Source organism: Hyla sarda, chromosome 6, assembly GCF_029499605.1.
Source record: "Hyla sarda isolate aHylSar1 chromosome 6, aHylSar1.hap1, whole genome shotgun sequence".
Lineage (NCBI taxonomy): Eukaryota > Metazoa > Chordata > Amphibia > Anura > Hylidae > Hyla > Hyla sarda.
Window position 1 is genome coordinate 24,141,520 of NC_079194.1, and position 14,551 is coordinate 24,156,070.

A 14,551-nucleotide genomic window follows, 5' to 3' on the forward strand; every position below is an offset into this window, starting at 1 on the left:
CGAGTCTCACCTGCCGAGTCTTGCTGGAGTGAGCGTTGTGGTGCCGCTTCGGTTCTGCTGTTGGTTTCGCTTCTCCTTTGCCATACAGGGGGAGAGAGCAACAAGCCCACCAAGCCTGCAGTCATAACACACTAGGAGCAGGCAGCCACATGCATGGTTGTTCGCAGCCATGCATCTTGGTCACCCACTGCATGTGAGTATGGCTTTGGTTGCATGTGACCGGCCACTCCACGTGGCTCTTTCCATTAGTATCACAGAGGTCCAGGAAGGTGACGACTACATGTAACATGGTGGGAACTTCTTATAAAGTCTAATTTCATAGAATTGACATACTGAAGCACCTGACTGTTATATCTGAAGTACTAAACTTTGTATTTTTGCCCTCCACAGTATCGCTAAAATGGATCTTCCTGTGAGACAATTTACTTTACTGTCGCTCATTTTTCTTCCCATGCATTCCAATGGGTTTCCAAATGGAAAAGTGGAGATTGCATGCAGAACAATGATGCCGTCGCATGATGGTGTTGATGCTCAAATATCTCCTTCTCCGTATAGCCTGAGCTTCTCTAGTGTCAACTACACAGGAATATTAGGATTTATAGGTAAGTGATCAATACATTAAGGAATTACAAAGATCTATGATACATGTGTGGTGTGAGGTAGATGCGGGGCAGATATTATGGCCCCAGGGTTAGATGGTATTTACCCCTTCTTGTCGTAATGCCAGGGCGTGGTTTGGCCTTATAACCACCCATAAGTAGTACCGGTAATCCTAGGTTAGGCAGGGGCAATAAAGAGTCCAAGGCCAGGTTAAGGGTAACGGTAACTTTACTGAGGTAAGACAGATGGTACAGTCTAAACAGTTCAGCCAATATGCCAGAGAAGTGGCCAGTGACACAGGAGGACCTCACAGGCTTGCTGGAACTGCCAGTGACTTGACAGACTATAATGCAGGCCACGCTGACTATAGATGACTTGACTAGACTTGAGATGGTAATAGACAATTGAGATGACTTGACTTATTCAGGACTGACTAGTGGCAGCAGTAATTTAGGCTTGAGTTTTCCAATGGCTGGACACAGGCACTAGAACACTTGACTGGACTTGACCTCAGCAACACACGAGGTGTAAGAGAAGAGAGAGATTGCAGCTCCTCCCCTTGTTATATAGGGGGCTGTGCAAGGAGCCCATAGGTCACTTGGGAGGTCACCTGGTCACTGGGGTCTCTGGGTAACAATACGTGGTACAAAGATTTAAAAGTATATTACATTTATAATACATAACTGCACATAACCTGTAGAAATTATGGGATTTGCCGCAGGGGAGCCCCCAGACACACAGGGGCTCTGCCTAACTCTGCCTGACAGGGCAGAAGTACAGTACAGAGCCACATCCCCTACTGGAACAATACACATGACAGCAAGTCCAAAATATGTCAGATCGAATGACTTACAACCCCCCCCCCCCCCCTAGAACTGATTGTCTGGAGCTGACAAACTTCATTCCACTTTTTGCCCTGCCAGATATTGCCTCAGCATCTGTGTTAATTCAACCGACCGAGAAATGTGAAAGCTCAACAGAGAAGTGAGACGTTAATGTTTCTCAATCATTAAGTTGGAATCGTTTGTGTCTGGACAGTTCTCTTTTTCCTTATCTGGATGTGGTGACACTAGGGTGCAAGATATACTTGTCAAATTGTGATGCCAGGGCACCATTAACCTACATGGTCCAAGGTGGAGACAGCTTCTCCTGGGCCAGGCGGGGGGCAATAAACACACAGACGCCGGGTTATGGATAACTACAGAGCAAAGTAGAAGGGATGCATTGTAACCCGGGGGAACCCTGTGGCCTTATGGGGACTTATGGGGTCACTTGAATTGACTTGCAATTAGATATAACAGACTTGAGACTTGGATATATCCCACGCTGACTAGGGCTTCCCTTATAATCACCTCAACCTTCTGCTGACTTCCACACTGCAGCTCACAGAGCTATGCACACAGCTAAAACACCCATTTAGAGTGAGTACTGATTGAACTTAGACACTAACTCCAACTAGACTGAAAATCCCCCCCCCCCCCCCCTACACTAGATACAGGACAATTTGGAGATTCCTATTGGGCAATCAGGGTCACATGGTTACTCTGAATCATTCCTCCTTACAGATATCCAGAACATTCTAAAATATACAGTGAAACATAATATAAATTAACAGAACAAATATTACAATGAATACCACAGCATCCCCTGAGCAGCAGGGCTTAGCACAGGCACCTAAAGCAATGTTTACCTGACAGGATGCACTCCGGTACTGGGACACCACATGGACACAACAGTTTGAGAACTTGTGCACATTGTTCACCTCTTCATTGGTCACAACCAGACAAAAATGTTGCATGTATTGGTTCTCTATCACAGGCCACTGCTCATCTGTGCCCACTTTCTCTGTTTGGCATCCAACTGAAGGTCCTCTCCATGCCATGCCATCTTTTGGCATTGACCATATTGGTTTCCTTACTCCACCTTTCTGTCTGATACTTCCCCTTCTCTTGTGCTCAAATTCCATGCTAGAGAACTTTGACAACCCCGACCTCAGCCTGTCCGACTATGATTCCCAGCTTCTGCCTTTCATAAATTGAATCGTGTTCTCTGCCTATCCTCATGTCAACCATTGCTAATGGAGACTACTTTAGGAATAGTGACCTGTGGATTCCCAGTTAAAAAGTCCTCACCTCATTCAAGGGGTTATAAGTAAGGAACTTTAGATGATGAAGCAGCAATGTGTGATAGCCTGGGGGATGTAGGGTATGGAGAGTGTAGCTGTGTGGTTATTAAAGGGTGCTTGTTAACCTTGCTATTCGTGACGCCAGGGTGAGGGCTCCTCAGTAATGCTTGTCCTACCGCCACCCTTCCCAAGAGCGATAGGGAGGTATATAATAATAGATTGTCCACAACCGGAGAGTTTTCTGACACAGTATTAACTTTTACTGAAGAATTTCTGCAAGCTTCAATAACAGAACAGTCTCTAAGAATAACAACGTCTTTCCTTGGAGATTGACAAAGGTTGGGACTTTAGCATTTAGAGTCTTTTAGTATTGTGCGCTGTTCCACTGGATTTAGAGATTTAGTTGCGGTCCAGTAGTCACGCTAGTGTTAGGATTCGGCAGGCTGGATGTGGATCCTCTGTGTCAGCGAGGGATTGGCGTGGACCATGTCGGTGGACCGGTTCTAGGTTGCTACTGGTATTCACCAGAGCCCGCCGCAAAGCGGGATGGTCTTGCTGCGGTGGTAGCAACCAGGTCATATCCACTGGCAACGGCTCAACCTCGCTGACTGCTGAGAAGGCGTGGGACAGAAGGACTAGACAGGGGCGAGGTCAGACGTAGCAGAAGGTCAGGGCAGGCGGCAAGGTACATAGTCAATGGAGATAGCAAGAGGTCTGGAACACTGGTAAGGCAAACACTGAAAACGCTTTCCCTAGGCACAAGGGCAACAAGATCCGGCAAGGAAGGGAAGGGGAAGTGAGGTTATAAGGACGTGGAGCAGGTGGAAGCTAATTAGACTGATTGGGCCAGGCACCAATCATTGGTGCACTGGCCCATTAAATCTTAGAGAGCTGGCGCGCGCGTGCCCTAAGGAGCGGAGCCGCGCGCGGCAGGACGTGACAGTCGGGGACCGGAACAGGTGAGTAACTTGGGATGCGATTCGCGAGAGGGCGCGTCCCGCTATGCGAATCGCATCCCCGCCTGCAGTGTCAGTGCAGCGCTCCCGGCCAGCGGGTCTGACCGGGGCGCTGCAGAGAGAGGAACGCCGCGAGCGCTCCGGGGAGGAGCAGGGACCCGGAGCGCTCGGCGTAACAGTACCCCCCCGTTAGGTCTCCCCCTCTTTTTGTCCGCTTGTCGCTTCACATGGGACGAGGACATTGGGAGCGATTCTAGAGTTTCCTTCTGGAAGACAGAGTTTCCTTCTGGAAGTCCTGGGTAAACTCATCAATGGCAGGCAGTCCTGAAGAAGTGGGAATGGGGAGGGGGGGGCAGAGGGTGAAGCTGTGTTACCAGGACGGGGGCTATGAGGAGGCAAAATCTCTGCTCGTTTATTGCAAAAAACCTCGGCATAGTCCAGATAGGCCTTGGGGAGACCAGGTATAGGAGGAGACACTGAGGTTTGACTAACGGGACTGGGAGCAGATGTGAGGCATTTTTTGTGGCAAGAAGCACCCCAGCTCTTGATCTCCCCGGTGGTCCAGTCAAGGGTAGGAGAATGGCGTTGGAGCCATGGCAGACCGAGGAGGACTTGTGAGGTGCAGTTGGGCAAAACAAATAATTCAATTTTTTCGTGATGCAGTCCAATGCTCATGAGCAGGGGTTCTGTGCGGTAACGCACAGTGCAGTCCAATTTTACTCCGTTGACCGAGGAAATATAGAGCGGCTTGACGAGACGGGTCACAGGGATGTTGAACTTATTAACAAAAGAGGCCAAAATGAAATTTCCCGCAGAACCAGAGTCCAAGAAGGCCACAGCTGAGAAGGAGGAGTTGGCAGAAGGAGAAATCCGCACGGGCACAGTGAGACGTGGAGAAGCAGACTTCATACCAAGAGACGCCACTCCCACGTGAGCTGGGTGCGTGCATGCGTTTCCCAGACGTGGAGGACGAATAGGGCAATCCACCAAGAAATGTTCGGTTCTAGCGCAGTACAGACATAAAGTTTTATCTCTGCGGCGAGTCCTCTCTTCATGGGTCAGGCGAGACCGATCCACTTGCATAGCCTCCTCGGCGGGAGGCACAGGGGTAGATTGCAAAGGATACTGTGAGAGGAGAGAGGTGCCCAGAGATCAAGGTCTTTTTCCTGGCGGAGCTCCTGGTGTCTTTCAGAAAAACGCATGTCAATGCGGGTGGCCAAATGGATAAGTTCATGCAGGTTGGCAGGAATTTCTCGTGCGGCCAGCACATCCTTGATGTTACTGGATAGGCCTTTTTTAAAGGTCGCGCAGAGGGCATCGTTGTTCCAAGATAATTCAGAGGCGAGGGTACGAAATTGGATGGTGTACTCGCCTACTGAAGAATTACCCTGGACCAGGTTCAGCAGGGCAGTTTCGGCAGAAGAAGCTCGGGCTGGTTACATAGTTACATAGTTACATAGTTAGTACGGTCGAAAAAAGACATATGTCCATCAAGTTCAACCAGGGAATTAAGGGGTAGGGGTGTGGCGCGATATTGGGGAAGGGATGGGATTTTATATTTCTTCATAAGCATTAATGTTATTTTGTTCCAGGAATGTATCTAATCCTGTTTTAAAGCTGTTAATTGTTCCTGCTGTGACCAGTTCCTGAGGTAGACCGTTCCATAAATTCACAGTTCTCATGGTAAAGAAGGTGTGTCGCCCCTTGAGACTAAACTTTTTCTTCTCCAGACGGAGGGAGTGCCCCCTCGTCCTTTGGGGGGGTTTAACCTGGAACAGTTTTTCTCCATATTTTTTGTAAGGGCCATTAATATACTTGTATACGTTTATCATATCCCCCCTTAAACGTCTCTTCTCAAGACTAAACAATTGTAACTCCTTTAATTGCTCCTCATAGCTAAGATGTTCCATGCCCCATATTAGTTTAGTCGCGCGTCTCTGCACCCTTTCCAACTCCGCAGTGTCCCTTTTATGGACAGGTGCCCAAAACTGAACAGCATATTCCAGGTGAGGCCGTACCAATGCTTTATAAAGGGGGAGTATTATGTCCCTGTCCCTTGAGTCCATGCCTCTTTTTATACATGACAATATCCTGCCGGCTTTGGAAGCAGCAGCCTGACATTGTGCTATTCTGTAGTCTGTGATCTACAAGTACACCCAGATCCTTCTCTACCAGTGACTCTGCCAGTTTAATCCCCCCTAAGACATACGATGCATGCAGGTTATTAGTACCCAGATGCATAACTTTACATTTATCCACATTGAACCTCATTTGCCAAGTGGATGCCCAGACACTTTGTCTATCCAAGTCATCTTGTAACTTATGCACATCCTCTATAGACTGTACCGTGCTACAAAGCTTGGTGTCATCTGCAAAGATAGAAACAGAGCTGTTAATACCATCCTCTATATCATTGATAAATAAATTAAACAACAGCGGGCCCAGTACTGAACCTTGGGGTACACCACTAATAACCGGGGACCAATCAGAGTACGAATCATTGACCACCACTCTCTGGGTACGATCCATGAGCCAGTGTTCAATCCAGTTACAAACTAAAATTTCCAAACCCAAAGACCTTAACTTACCTGTCAGACGTCTGTGAGGGACAGTATCAAACGCTTTAGCAAAATCCAGAAACACTATATCCACAACCATTCCTCTGTCAAGGCTTCTACTCACCTCTTCATAAAAGCAAATTAGATTGGTTTGACAACTTCTATCCTTAGTAAACCCATGCTGGCTATCACTTATAATACAATTATCCCCTATGTATTCCTGTATGTAATCCCTTATAAGTCCTTCAAACAATTTACCCACAATGCACGTTAGACTTACCGGTCTATAATTGCCTGGCGAAGACCGAGAGCCCTTCTTGAAGATTGGCACCACATTCGCCTTGCGCCAGTCCCTTGGCACAATACCAGACACCAGAGAATCTCTAAATATCATGAACAAGGGTACAGATATTACTGAACTTACCTCTCTAAGAACTCTTGGGTGTAGTCCATCTGGCCCTGGAGATTTGCTTACATTTATATCACTTAACTTACCTTGTACCATCTCTACATTAAGCCAGTTCAGTACATTACATGATGTGTTACCAGCACTGACCTGTACATGATGTGTTACCAGCACTGACACGGCCAATGTCAGCTACTTTTTCCATAGTGTATACAGAACTAAAGAACCCATTCAGTAGCTCCGCTTTCTCTTGATCGCCCATGACAACCTCCCCTTTATCATTATTAAGGGGTCCTACATGCTCTGTCCTTTTTTTTTGCATTTATATATCTAAAAAAATATTTAGGATTAGTTTTGCTTTCTTTGGCCACCTGTCTCTCGTTTAGAATTTTTGCTGTTTTTATTAAATTTTTACAGATTTTATTGAGCTCTTTGTACTGTTTAAATGTTATCGCTGACCCATCAGATTTGTATTTTTTGAAGGCTATTTTTTTGCTGTTTATTGCTCTTTTAACATCATTTGTCAGCCATGTAGGATTTAGTTTTAATCGTTTATATTTGTTCCCCTTTGGTATATATTTAGCTGTATAGTTATTTAGAGTAAATTTAAAGATGTCCCATTTACCTTCTGTATCAGTATTTGACAACACCTCCCCCAGTCTATGTCCTGTAGTGCAGCTCTCAGCCCAGGGAAATTTGCCTTTTTAAAGTTATATGTTTTTGCTTTCCCCGCCTGCCTTCCTCGAAGACACTACGAACCTCAGCGAAGAAGGACTGTACAGTGGCAGTGACAGGATAATTGCGGTCCCAGAGCGGTGTGGCCCATGACAGGGCCTTCCCAGACAGGAGACTAACCACGAAAGCCACCTTCGACCGTTCTGTAGGAAATTGGTCCGACAACATCTCCAAATTTAGGGAACATTGTGACAGGAAACCACGGCAGAGTCTAGAGTCCCCATCAAATTTGTCCGGCAGGGACAAGCGGAGGCCAGGAGCGGGCACTCGCTGCGGAGGAGGTGCAGGAGCTGGCGGAGGAGATGGTTGCTGCTGTAGCTGTGGCAGAAGTTGCTGTAGCATGGCGGTCAACTGCGACAGCTGCTGTCCTTGTTGGGCGAACTGTTGTCCTAGTTGCTCTATCTGTTGAGACTGCTGGGCGACCACCGTGGATAGGTCAGCGACAACTGGCAGTGGGACCTCAGTGGGATCCATGGCCGGATCTACTGTTAGGATTCGGCAGGCTGGATGTGGATCCTCTGTGTCAGCGAGGGATTGGCGTGGACCGTGTCAGTGGACCGGTTCTAAGTTGCTACTGGTATTCACCACAGCCCGCCGCAAAGCGGGATGGTCTTGCTGCAGCGGTAGCAACCAGGTCGTCTCCACCAGCAACGGCTCAACCTCGCTGACTGCTGAGAAGGCGTGGGACAGAAGGACTAGACAGGGGCGAGGTCAGACGTAGCAGAAGGTCGAGGCAGGCGGCAAGGTACGTAGTCAATGGAGATAGCAAGAGGTCAGGAACACTGGTAAGGCAAACACTGAAAACGCTTTCTCTAGGCACAAGGGCAACAAGATCCGGCAAGGAAGGGAAGGGGAAGTGAGGTTATAAGGACGTGGAGCAGGTGGAAGCTAATTAGACTGATTGGGCCAGGCACCAATCATTGGTGCACTGGCCCATTAAATCTTAGAGAGCTGGCGCGCGCGCCCTAAGGAGCCGCGCGCGCCAGGACGTGACAGGCAGGGACCGGGACAGGGGAGTAACTTGGGATGCGATTCGCGAGCGGGCGCGTCTCGCTATGCGAATCGCATTCCCGCCGGCAGTGTCAGTGCAGCGCTCCCGGTCAGCGGGTCTGACCGGGGCGCTGCAGAGAGAGGAACGCCGCGAGCGCTCCGGGGAGGAGCAGGGACCCGGAGCGCTCGGCGTAACAGCTAGCATTAGCGGGGATCTAGAACTCACGGTTTTGGTTTAGCTAAGGCCGGTAGGTTTTCAGGCCCAGCGTGTCTTTGAAAGTTGCGCAGAACCATCCTGTTAGTCCGGCATCCACGAGAGCAGTAACCCAAGAGAGCGATAATTGGACGCAGCTCCCTTATATGGGCAGGGGCTGGACTAGCGCTAATTGGTCCATACTGATGTCAACAACCATTACAAAAGACTTGTGGGTAACACATGAACCAAGGACCTCCAAAGGTCCTCCAACATACCATAGAGGTTATTAGCATGGTCACATGACCGAAGATCCTGTGACGCCAAACAAGGTAAGCACTATACATGATCATAAAATCTATATAAATATTAAATATATATACATATATCATCATTAGAGAATAAGACTTGAGGAGAGGCGACTAGGGACTGTCCCACCTGAGGAACCCTACTTTGGGGATCTACACTAGGTACGGTATGCAATACAGTACCGGGACACCACAAATTCATACAGTACTGTAGGCATTGCCTCTTGCTTCTCCTTTGCCGTATTATAACAATAGGAAACAAAAGAATCCTGCACTCACCGCAGAAACAAATGTCTTATGGCTCTTTCTTGGATCCCCTGGTGGACAGGAAGGTAGGTCAGATGTGGGGCGCTCAGAGGCGACTGCAAGGCAGTCGTCTCTGAGCACCCCACACCAGACCTACCTTCCCATCTACTGGGGGATCTGAGGAGGAGCCGTGAGACATTTGTTTCTGCGGTGAGTGCAGGATTCTTTTGTTTCCTATTGGCTAAGACTCAATACCCAATACCAAATCCATAGCAACCCAGACGGTCAACTTCTCAGGTGCAATTCAAGATATTCTGTAATACCGGTGACTTGTCCCTGTTCGGTATGACGTCTCCCAGTAGACACTGGCACCAGCTTACCTTTCATCACTGCTGTCTGACCCAGGTCACCTCCTCCCATGCCCTCCCTTCTTCTGCTGCAGTATCTGGTCCTGTCAGTAGTACCAGTCAACGGCCAGCTGCCATTATGTACTACCTATATTTTGCAACTACACCTATTCCTCCTTCACTAACTAATTTCGGCTCCTAATGTTCTGGGTAAAGGTGTTTGTCTATGAGTTCCTGTATCATGTTGTACCATATTCTTTCTTTGCTTGCATCTCTCCAGTGTATGACCAGGCAGGTCAACTACAAACCAATGCTGCCCGTCCTAACTTGTTTGCCTCTCTCTGATCTCACTACTACACTGCCTGCCCAGGACCTTGGTCAGTACCTGGACTTGTCTTCACCTGACTCCACTGATTTTCTTGGCTAGCCACAAGCTACACCGGGACCAACGCTACATGTCTCGGTTTGTTAGTCTCCCTGCCACAAGTCCAGATCTCCAATCCAGGGAGGGTTAAAGGGTGAATAGGTGGGCACTATTTAGACAACACTCTTAGGAGTGGCCCAAATTCAATCCTTTTAGGTGTCACAGCAGGTCCATTGTCCATTACACAGTCTCTATCCAGTGCTGGCATCACAACATTGGTATCAGTTATATCATCAGACATTTCTGTACTATACCAGAGGCTGCGTGTATGCCAACAGACCCATGAGATCATACAAGAAGGGTGTTGGTTCTTTGTAGTATTTACAGTAGTATCACATCTACCAGCTTCATCTGTAAGATGGCAACACTTTTATGTGTATATCTAGATGTAAACAAAATCACTTCAGACCTGCCACCCTCGTCCCTAGCAGATATTACTGAATGTCTCTGGTCACTCTTATACAGTATACCATAACATTTATGTCTTATTTTGCAGTCACTCTTATACAGTATACCGTAACATTTTGTGGTGCCGGGAGAGTAACGGTGTCTAGGGTGTTGCAGTAATAGTGTAGGGTCTGGTGGTTTTATCCCTTGAATGTCGTGATGCCAGGGTAAGGTTTCCTCAATAGTAATGTTCCTACCGCCAACCGTCCCACAAACTGCAGGGAGAAATAACAGAATATCCACAGCAGATTTTATGAAGTAAACTGAAGAAACTTTACTTGCAGATTTTATGCAACGGTATTGAACATAACAGCCTTTTCAAGAGTGAACCGGGATACAGGTTCCTCACAGGTTTGCTGGGACTTGGAAGCAATGAGCTTTTGGTGCTAGCCACTGTGCTACAATTTTAGAGTATTTGAGCTGATAGTAGTCACACAGGATTCAGTAGCTTGAGCCTTGAGTAACTCACGTTTTGTGGCTGCAGGTTCTTAGGCTTTGGGCCTAGATGAATTGAGATTTCTGTTGAGATGCTTGTGCTTCTCTTAATAATCCGGAACTAATAGAGTGAATTTAGTGGCTGCAGGCCCTTATATATTAAGAGGGCTGGACAAAGCTCATTGGTCAGCAAACCTGTAAGTTATGAACCCAGTGAACTCTGGGTACATCACATGACCTCCAAAGGTCCGTAAGCATTTTAAACATTACAACTGTGTATCACGTGACCACTAAGGTCCTATACATATATTTCCTATACATTAAATTAACATGCACTCACTTTACTTAAGACGTCTAGGGGTAAATCCTGCAGGAGAGCCCTATAGACATGGAGGGACTCTAGTTGCGTGGGACCTTTGACAAGGGACAGGACCATGTCCTGCACCGGGACACCACAAACCCCCTTACTTGACATAAGTCGTCCTCGACGTACGTCCCCTAGGATAGAGGAACGGAATGGCCATAGGGCCGGATGCAGTCCTGAGCATTAATGCAAATGTCCATATTCAGGCTGTAGTTGAGTAATGGTATAGAATCTTTGTGCATAGTGAAATGTCCATACAAGCTGTAAAATTGATATACCGTATTTATCGGCGTATAACACGCACTTTTTAGGCTAACATTTTTAGCCTAAAGTCTATGTGCGTGTTATACGCCAATAAGCCGCTTCAGTTCAACGATATAAAGCGGGCGCTTTAAATCAATGAACTGCAGCGGCTTTGCAGGTGCAGAGACAGCCAGCACTGCCGGCTTCTCTGCCCCTGCCTGCCCTGGGGTCTAGAGCCCTGCTGCCGGCCCTTTTCTCCCCCTGGCTATCGGCGCCGCTGCCCGTTCTCTCCCCCTGACTATCGGTGCCGGCGCAGACAGACAGGGGGAGAGAAGGGGCAGCGGCATCCATTGCCGGTGCCGCTGCCCCGTTGTCTCCCCCCATCCCCTGTTGCCGGGGTCGGGTCCGCGGGGCTTCAGGCCTCCGGTGTGCGTCCCCTGCGTCGTTGCTATGCGCTGCACAGCGCGGCGCATGACGTCAGTGCGCCACGCCGTGCAGTGCATAGCAACGACGCAGGGGACGCACAACGGAGGCCTGAAGCAGCGCAGACCCGACCCCGGCAACAGGTAATTATGCAACTGGGGATTGGGGGAAGCAACGGGGCAGCGGCGCCGGCAATGGGTGCCGCTGCCCCTTCTCTCCCCTTGGCTGTTGGCGCCACTGCCCCATTGCCGGCGCTGCTTCTCTCCCCCTGGCTATCGGCGCCAGCAATGGGGCGCCGGCACCGATAGTCAGGGGGAGAGAATGGACAGCGGCGCAGATAGCCAGCGGGAGAGAAGCGGCGGCAGCAGGGCTCTAGACCCCAGGAAAGGCAGGGGCAGAGAAGCGGGCAGCGATGGCCTCTCTCCCCCTGCCTTTCCTGGGGGTGTATCGGGGTATACACGCGCACACACGCACCCTCATTTTACCATGGATATTTGGGTAAAAAACTTTTTTTACCCAAATATCCTTGGTAAAATGAGGGAGCGTGTTATAGGCCGGTGCGTGGTACACCCCGATAAATACGGTACATCCAGGATTGTTTGGGATTGGATCACGAACAGGATAGATATGAACTTATCTATATCCTTTTAGTATCTCCATTTTACTTTACTTTATTATGCACCTATTGACTATGCATGAAATTTAATAACAAATAACATTTGACATTTTTTTTCTTGACTGACAAATAGACTAATACACGACTAGAAGTATGTATAATGACGGTGACAGTCTTGATATCTGATGGGAATATTTCTTTGTAGGCATTAGTGAAGGGTGACACTATTTGTTACTTCCAGAGGAGCTGGGAGGGCACCTTTAAGTAAACACTATAACACCTAAAAAAATAGATACTTTGTGTACAGTTAATGGATATTTCTGTACAATAACTATGGACATTTTGTTTGACATTCTGTATCAATAGACATTTTATTTATTAGAACACAAGGGCTACTTGATAGCAGCACAACATTTGATGCATTCAGGTACATTTACCTGCTGCAAATGTGCAACATTTAGTGCACAAAAATATATTACTGTGAGGATATTTACAACAAACAGACACGTAAGGATCAGCAGTCCACCTACGTTATGAGTCCAAAAACATCACGGCTGTACGGGAGCCGGGCATAAACTTACAAGGATCTCCTCAGGCAAGGAGTCTCTTGGCCTGGGGCCCGGCAGAAGCTTAAGAAAGTGGTTACATTGCTGAACAAGCCAACTTCTTGGCATAGTCCTGCCAGGCACTTCTTCTTGAACAGGTTAAATCCGAAACAGAACAGTCTGTAAAGAAGCAAAGGTACTGGGGTACCACAGAATTAATGGTAAGCAAACAAAAGAAATCAATGACTTTAAACGGGGTATCTTCTTGACTCCCAACCTCGCCGGTCAGCGTGCTTCCTGCTCTTGGACATGTAACGAGGAACACGAGGTTGGGATTCTCTCAGGGGATGAATAGCAGTGTCCCATGAGACATTAGTGAGCTTCGACTGTGAAACAGAGGGGTTAAAACTCACTACAAAATTAACAGCAGCCGCTGAGGCCACTGGTACCACCGTTGGTGCTGGTGCAGCACGTCTGTCGGTGCCTGCTGGTCAGGACACACCTCCGGGCATGGAGTAGGCCTTGGCACATCTGTTGGTGCCCGTTACTTAGGCCTCACCTCCTCAGGGGGAGTAGGCCTGGGTACATTCTCTGCTAGAGCTGCGGCAGAATGATAGGACTTGGGGTGCATGACAGGTGCTCTGAATCCTTCCTCTTCATCGGCTGTGTTGGGTAGCCTCATCGGCCGGATTCCATGTGGGTCTGCCTCCCAGTCGTTCTGACGGAAAATAGGTGAAGGGGATCTGCGTCGGATTCTTGGGCCTGGTGACGGCTGCAGCCCATTCACCCCGCAGACTCTGCACTGGGGTGTATTCAACAATTTCCCCTCGCTCCAGGGAGTGATAACTTTTGGGCAGATAGTCCCATTGCACGGCCCTCCTGTTGACTAAAATGTTCCCACAGTGTCGGCAGTCCAGGAGGGTCCCGAAGCCTCTGGCCTTGTCAAACTTGACCACTGTGGTGCGTAGGCGCTCTAAGGGTGCTTCACCCTCTCGTGGGTAATCCAGCATTCTGATGTATAGGGATTCTAGCTTTTTAGTATCCCTCTGCTGCTTCACCCTGTCTTCGTATGAGAGGTATTTCGGCCCATATCGCTCTCTGTGTTCAGCCTTCAGCTTCACCATTATGCTGTTAATTTCAGCCTTCCTGCGGGCCCTTTCTATCTGAGCTGTGGGGACCGGTGGGTGAGACTTCCCTGGCTGGGGAAGAACATGGTCCCACATGTATTGAATCAGCTCAGGCTCGTCGGCGAACACCCATTTCGGGAGAGGGGGTGAGCGCGAGTGTGCACTAGCAGGGTGACTTGGGATAAGGGGACCTCTTTCTCTGGGCTAGATGAGGAAGAGAAAGCGGCTTCCGCAGAGGTACTCACATCCGAGTCTTCCGTTGGGATCTCAGCCCAGGACCTCCATGTCTGGTGGTGAGGGGACAGTCTCACCGGCGATGCCGTCTCTGATGTTCCGGGTGATGCCCCTTCCGGGGTAGCCGGCCACTCGTCGTCCTCCGGTAGCTGAGGCCGTGGCAACTTTTCTCTGAGTCGGCGCCATCTTAGGACTCTCTTCACGTGTAGCACTGGGCTCCGCCATGTCT

The 14,551-nt window shown here is 48.7% G+C and overlaps 1 protein-coding gene across 2 annotated transcripts in view; it reads left to right on the plus strand.

Annotated features, from left to right (window-relative positions):
- The first annotated feature begins 388 nt into the window (after window positions 1-388).
- The window catches only part of LOC130275412 (putative ferric-chelate reductase 1), a 46,470-nt gene continuing 32,307 nt past the window's right edge, over window positions 389-14,551 (plus strand). For both annotated transcript variants that reach the window (XM_056523334.1, XM_056523333.1), the window contains exon 1: window positions 389-602. In XM_056523334.1, the coding sequence (XP_056379309.1) occupies window positions 401-602 (202 nt within the window). In that variant the 5' untranslated portion in view covers window positions 389-400. The remainder of the gene's footprint in view (window positions 603-14,551) is intronic.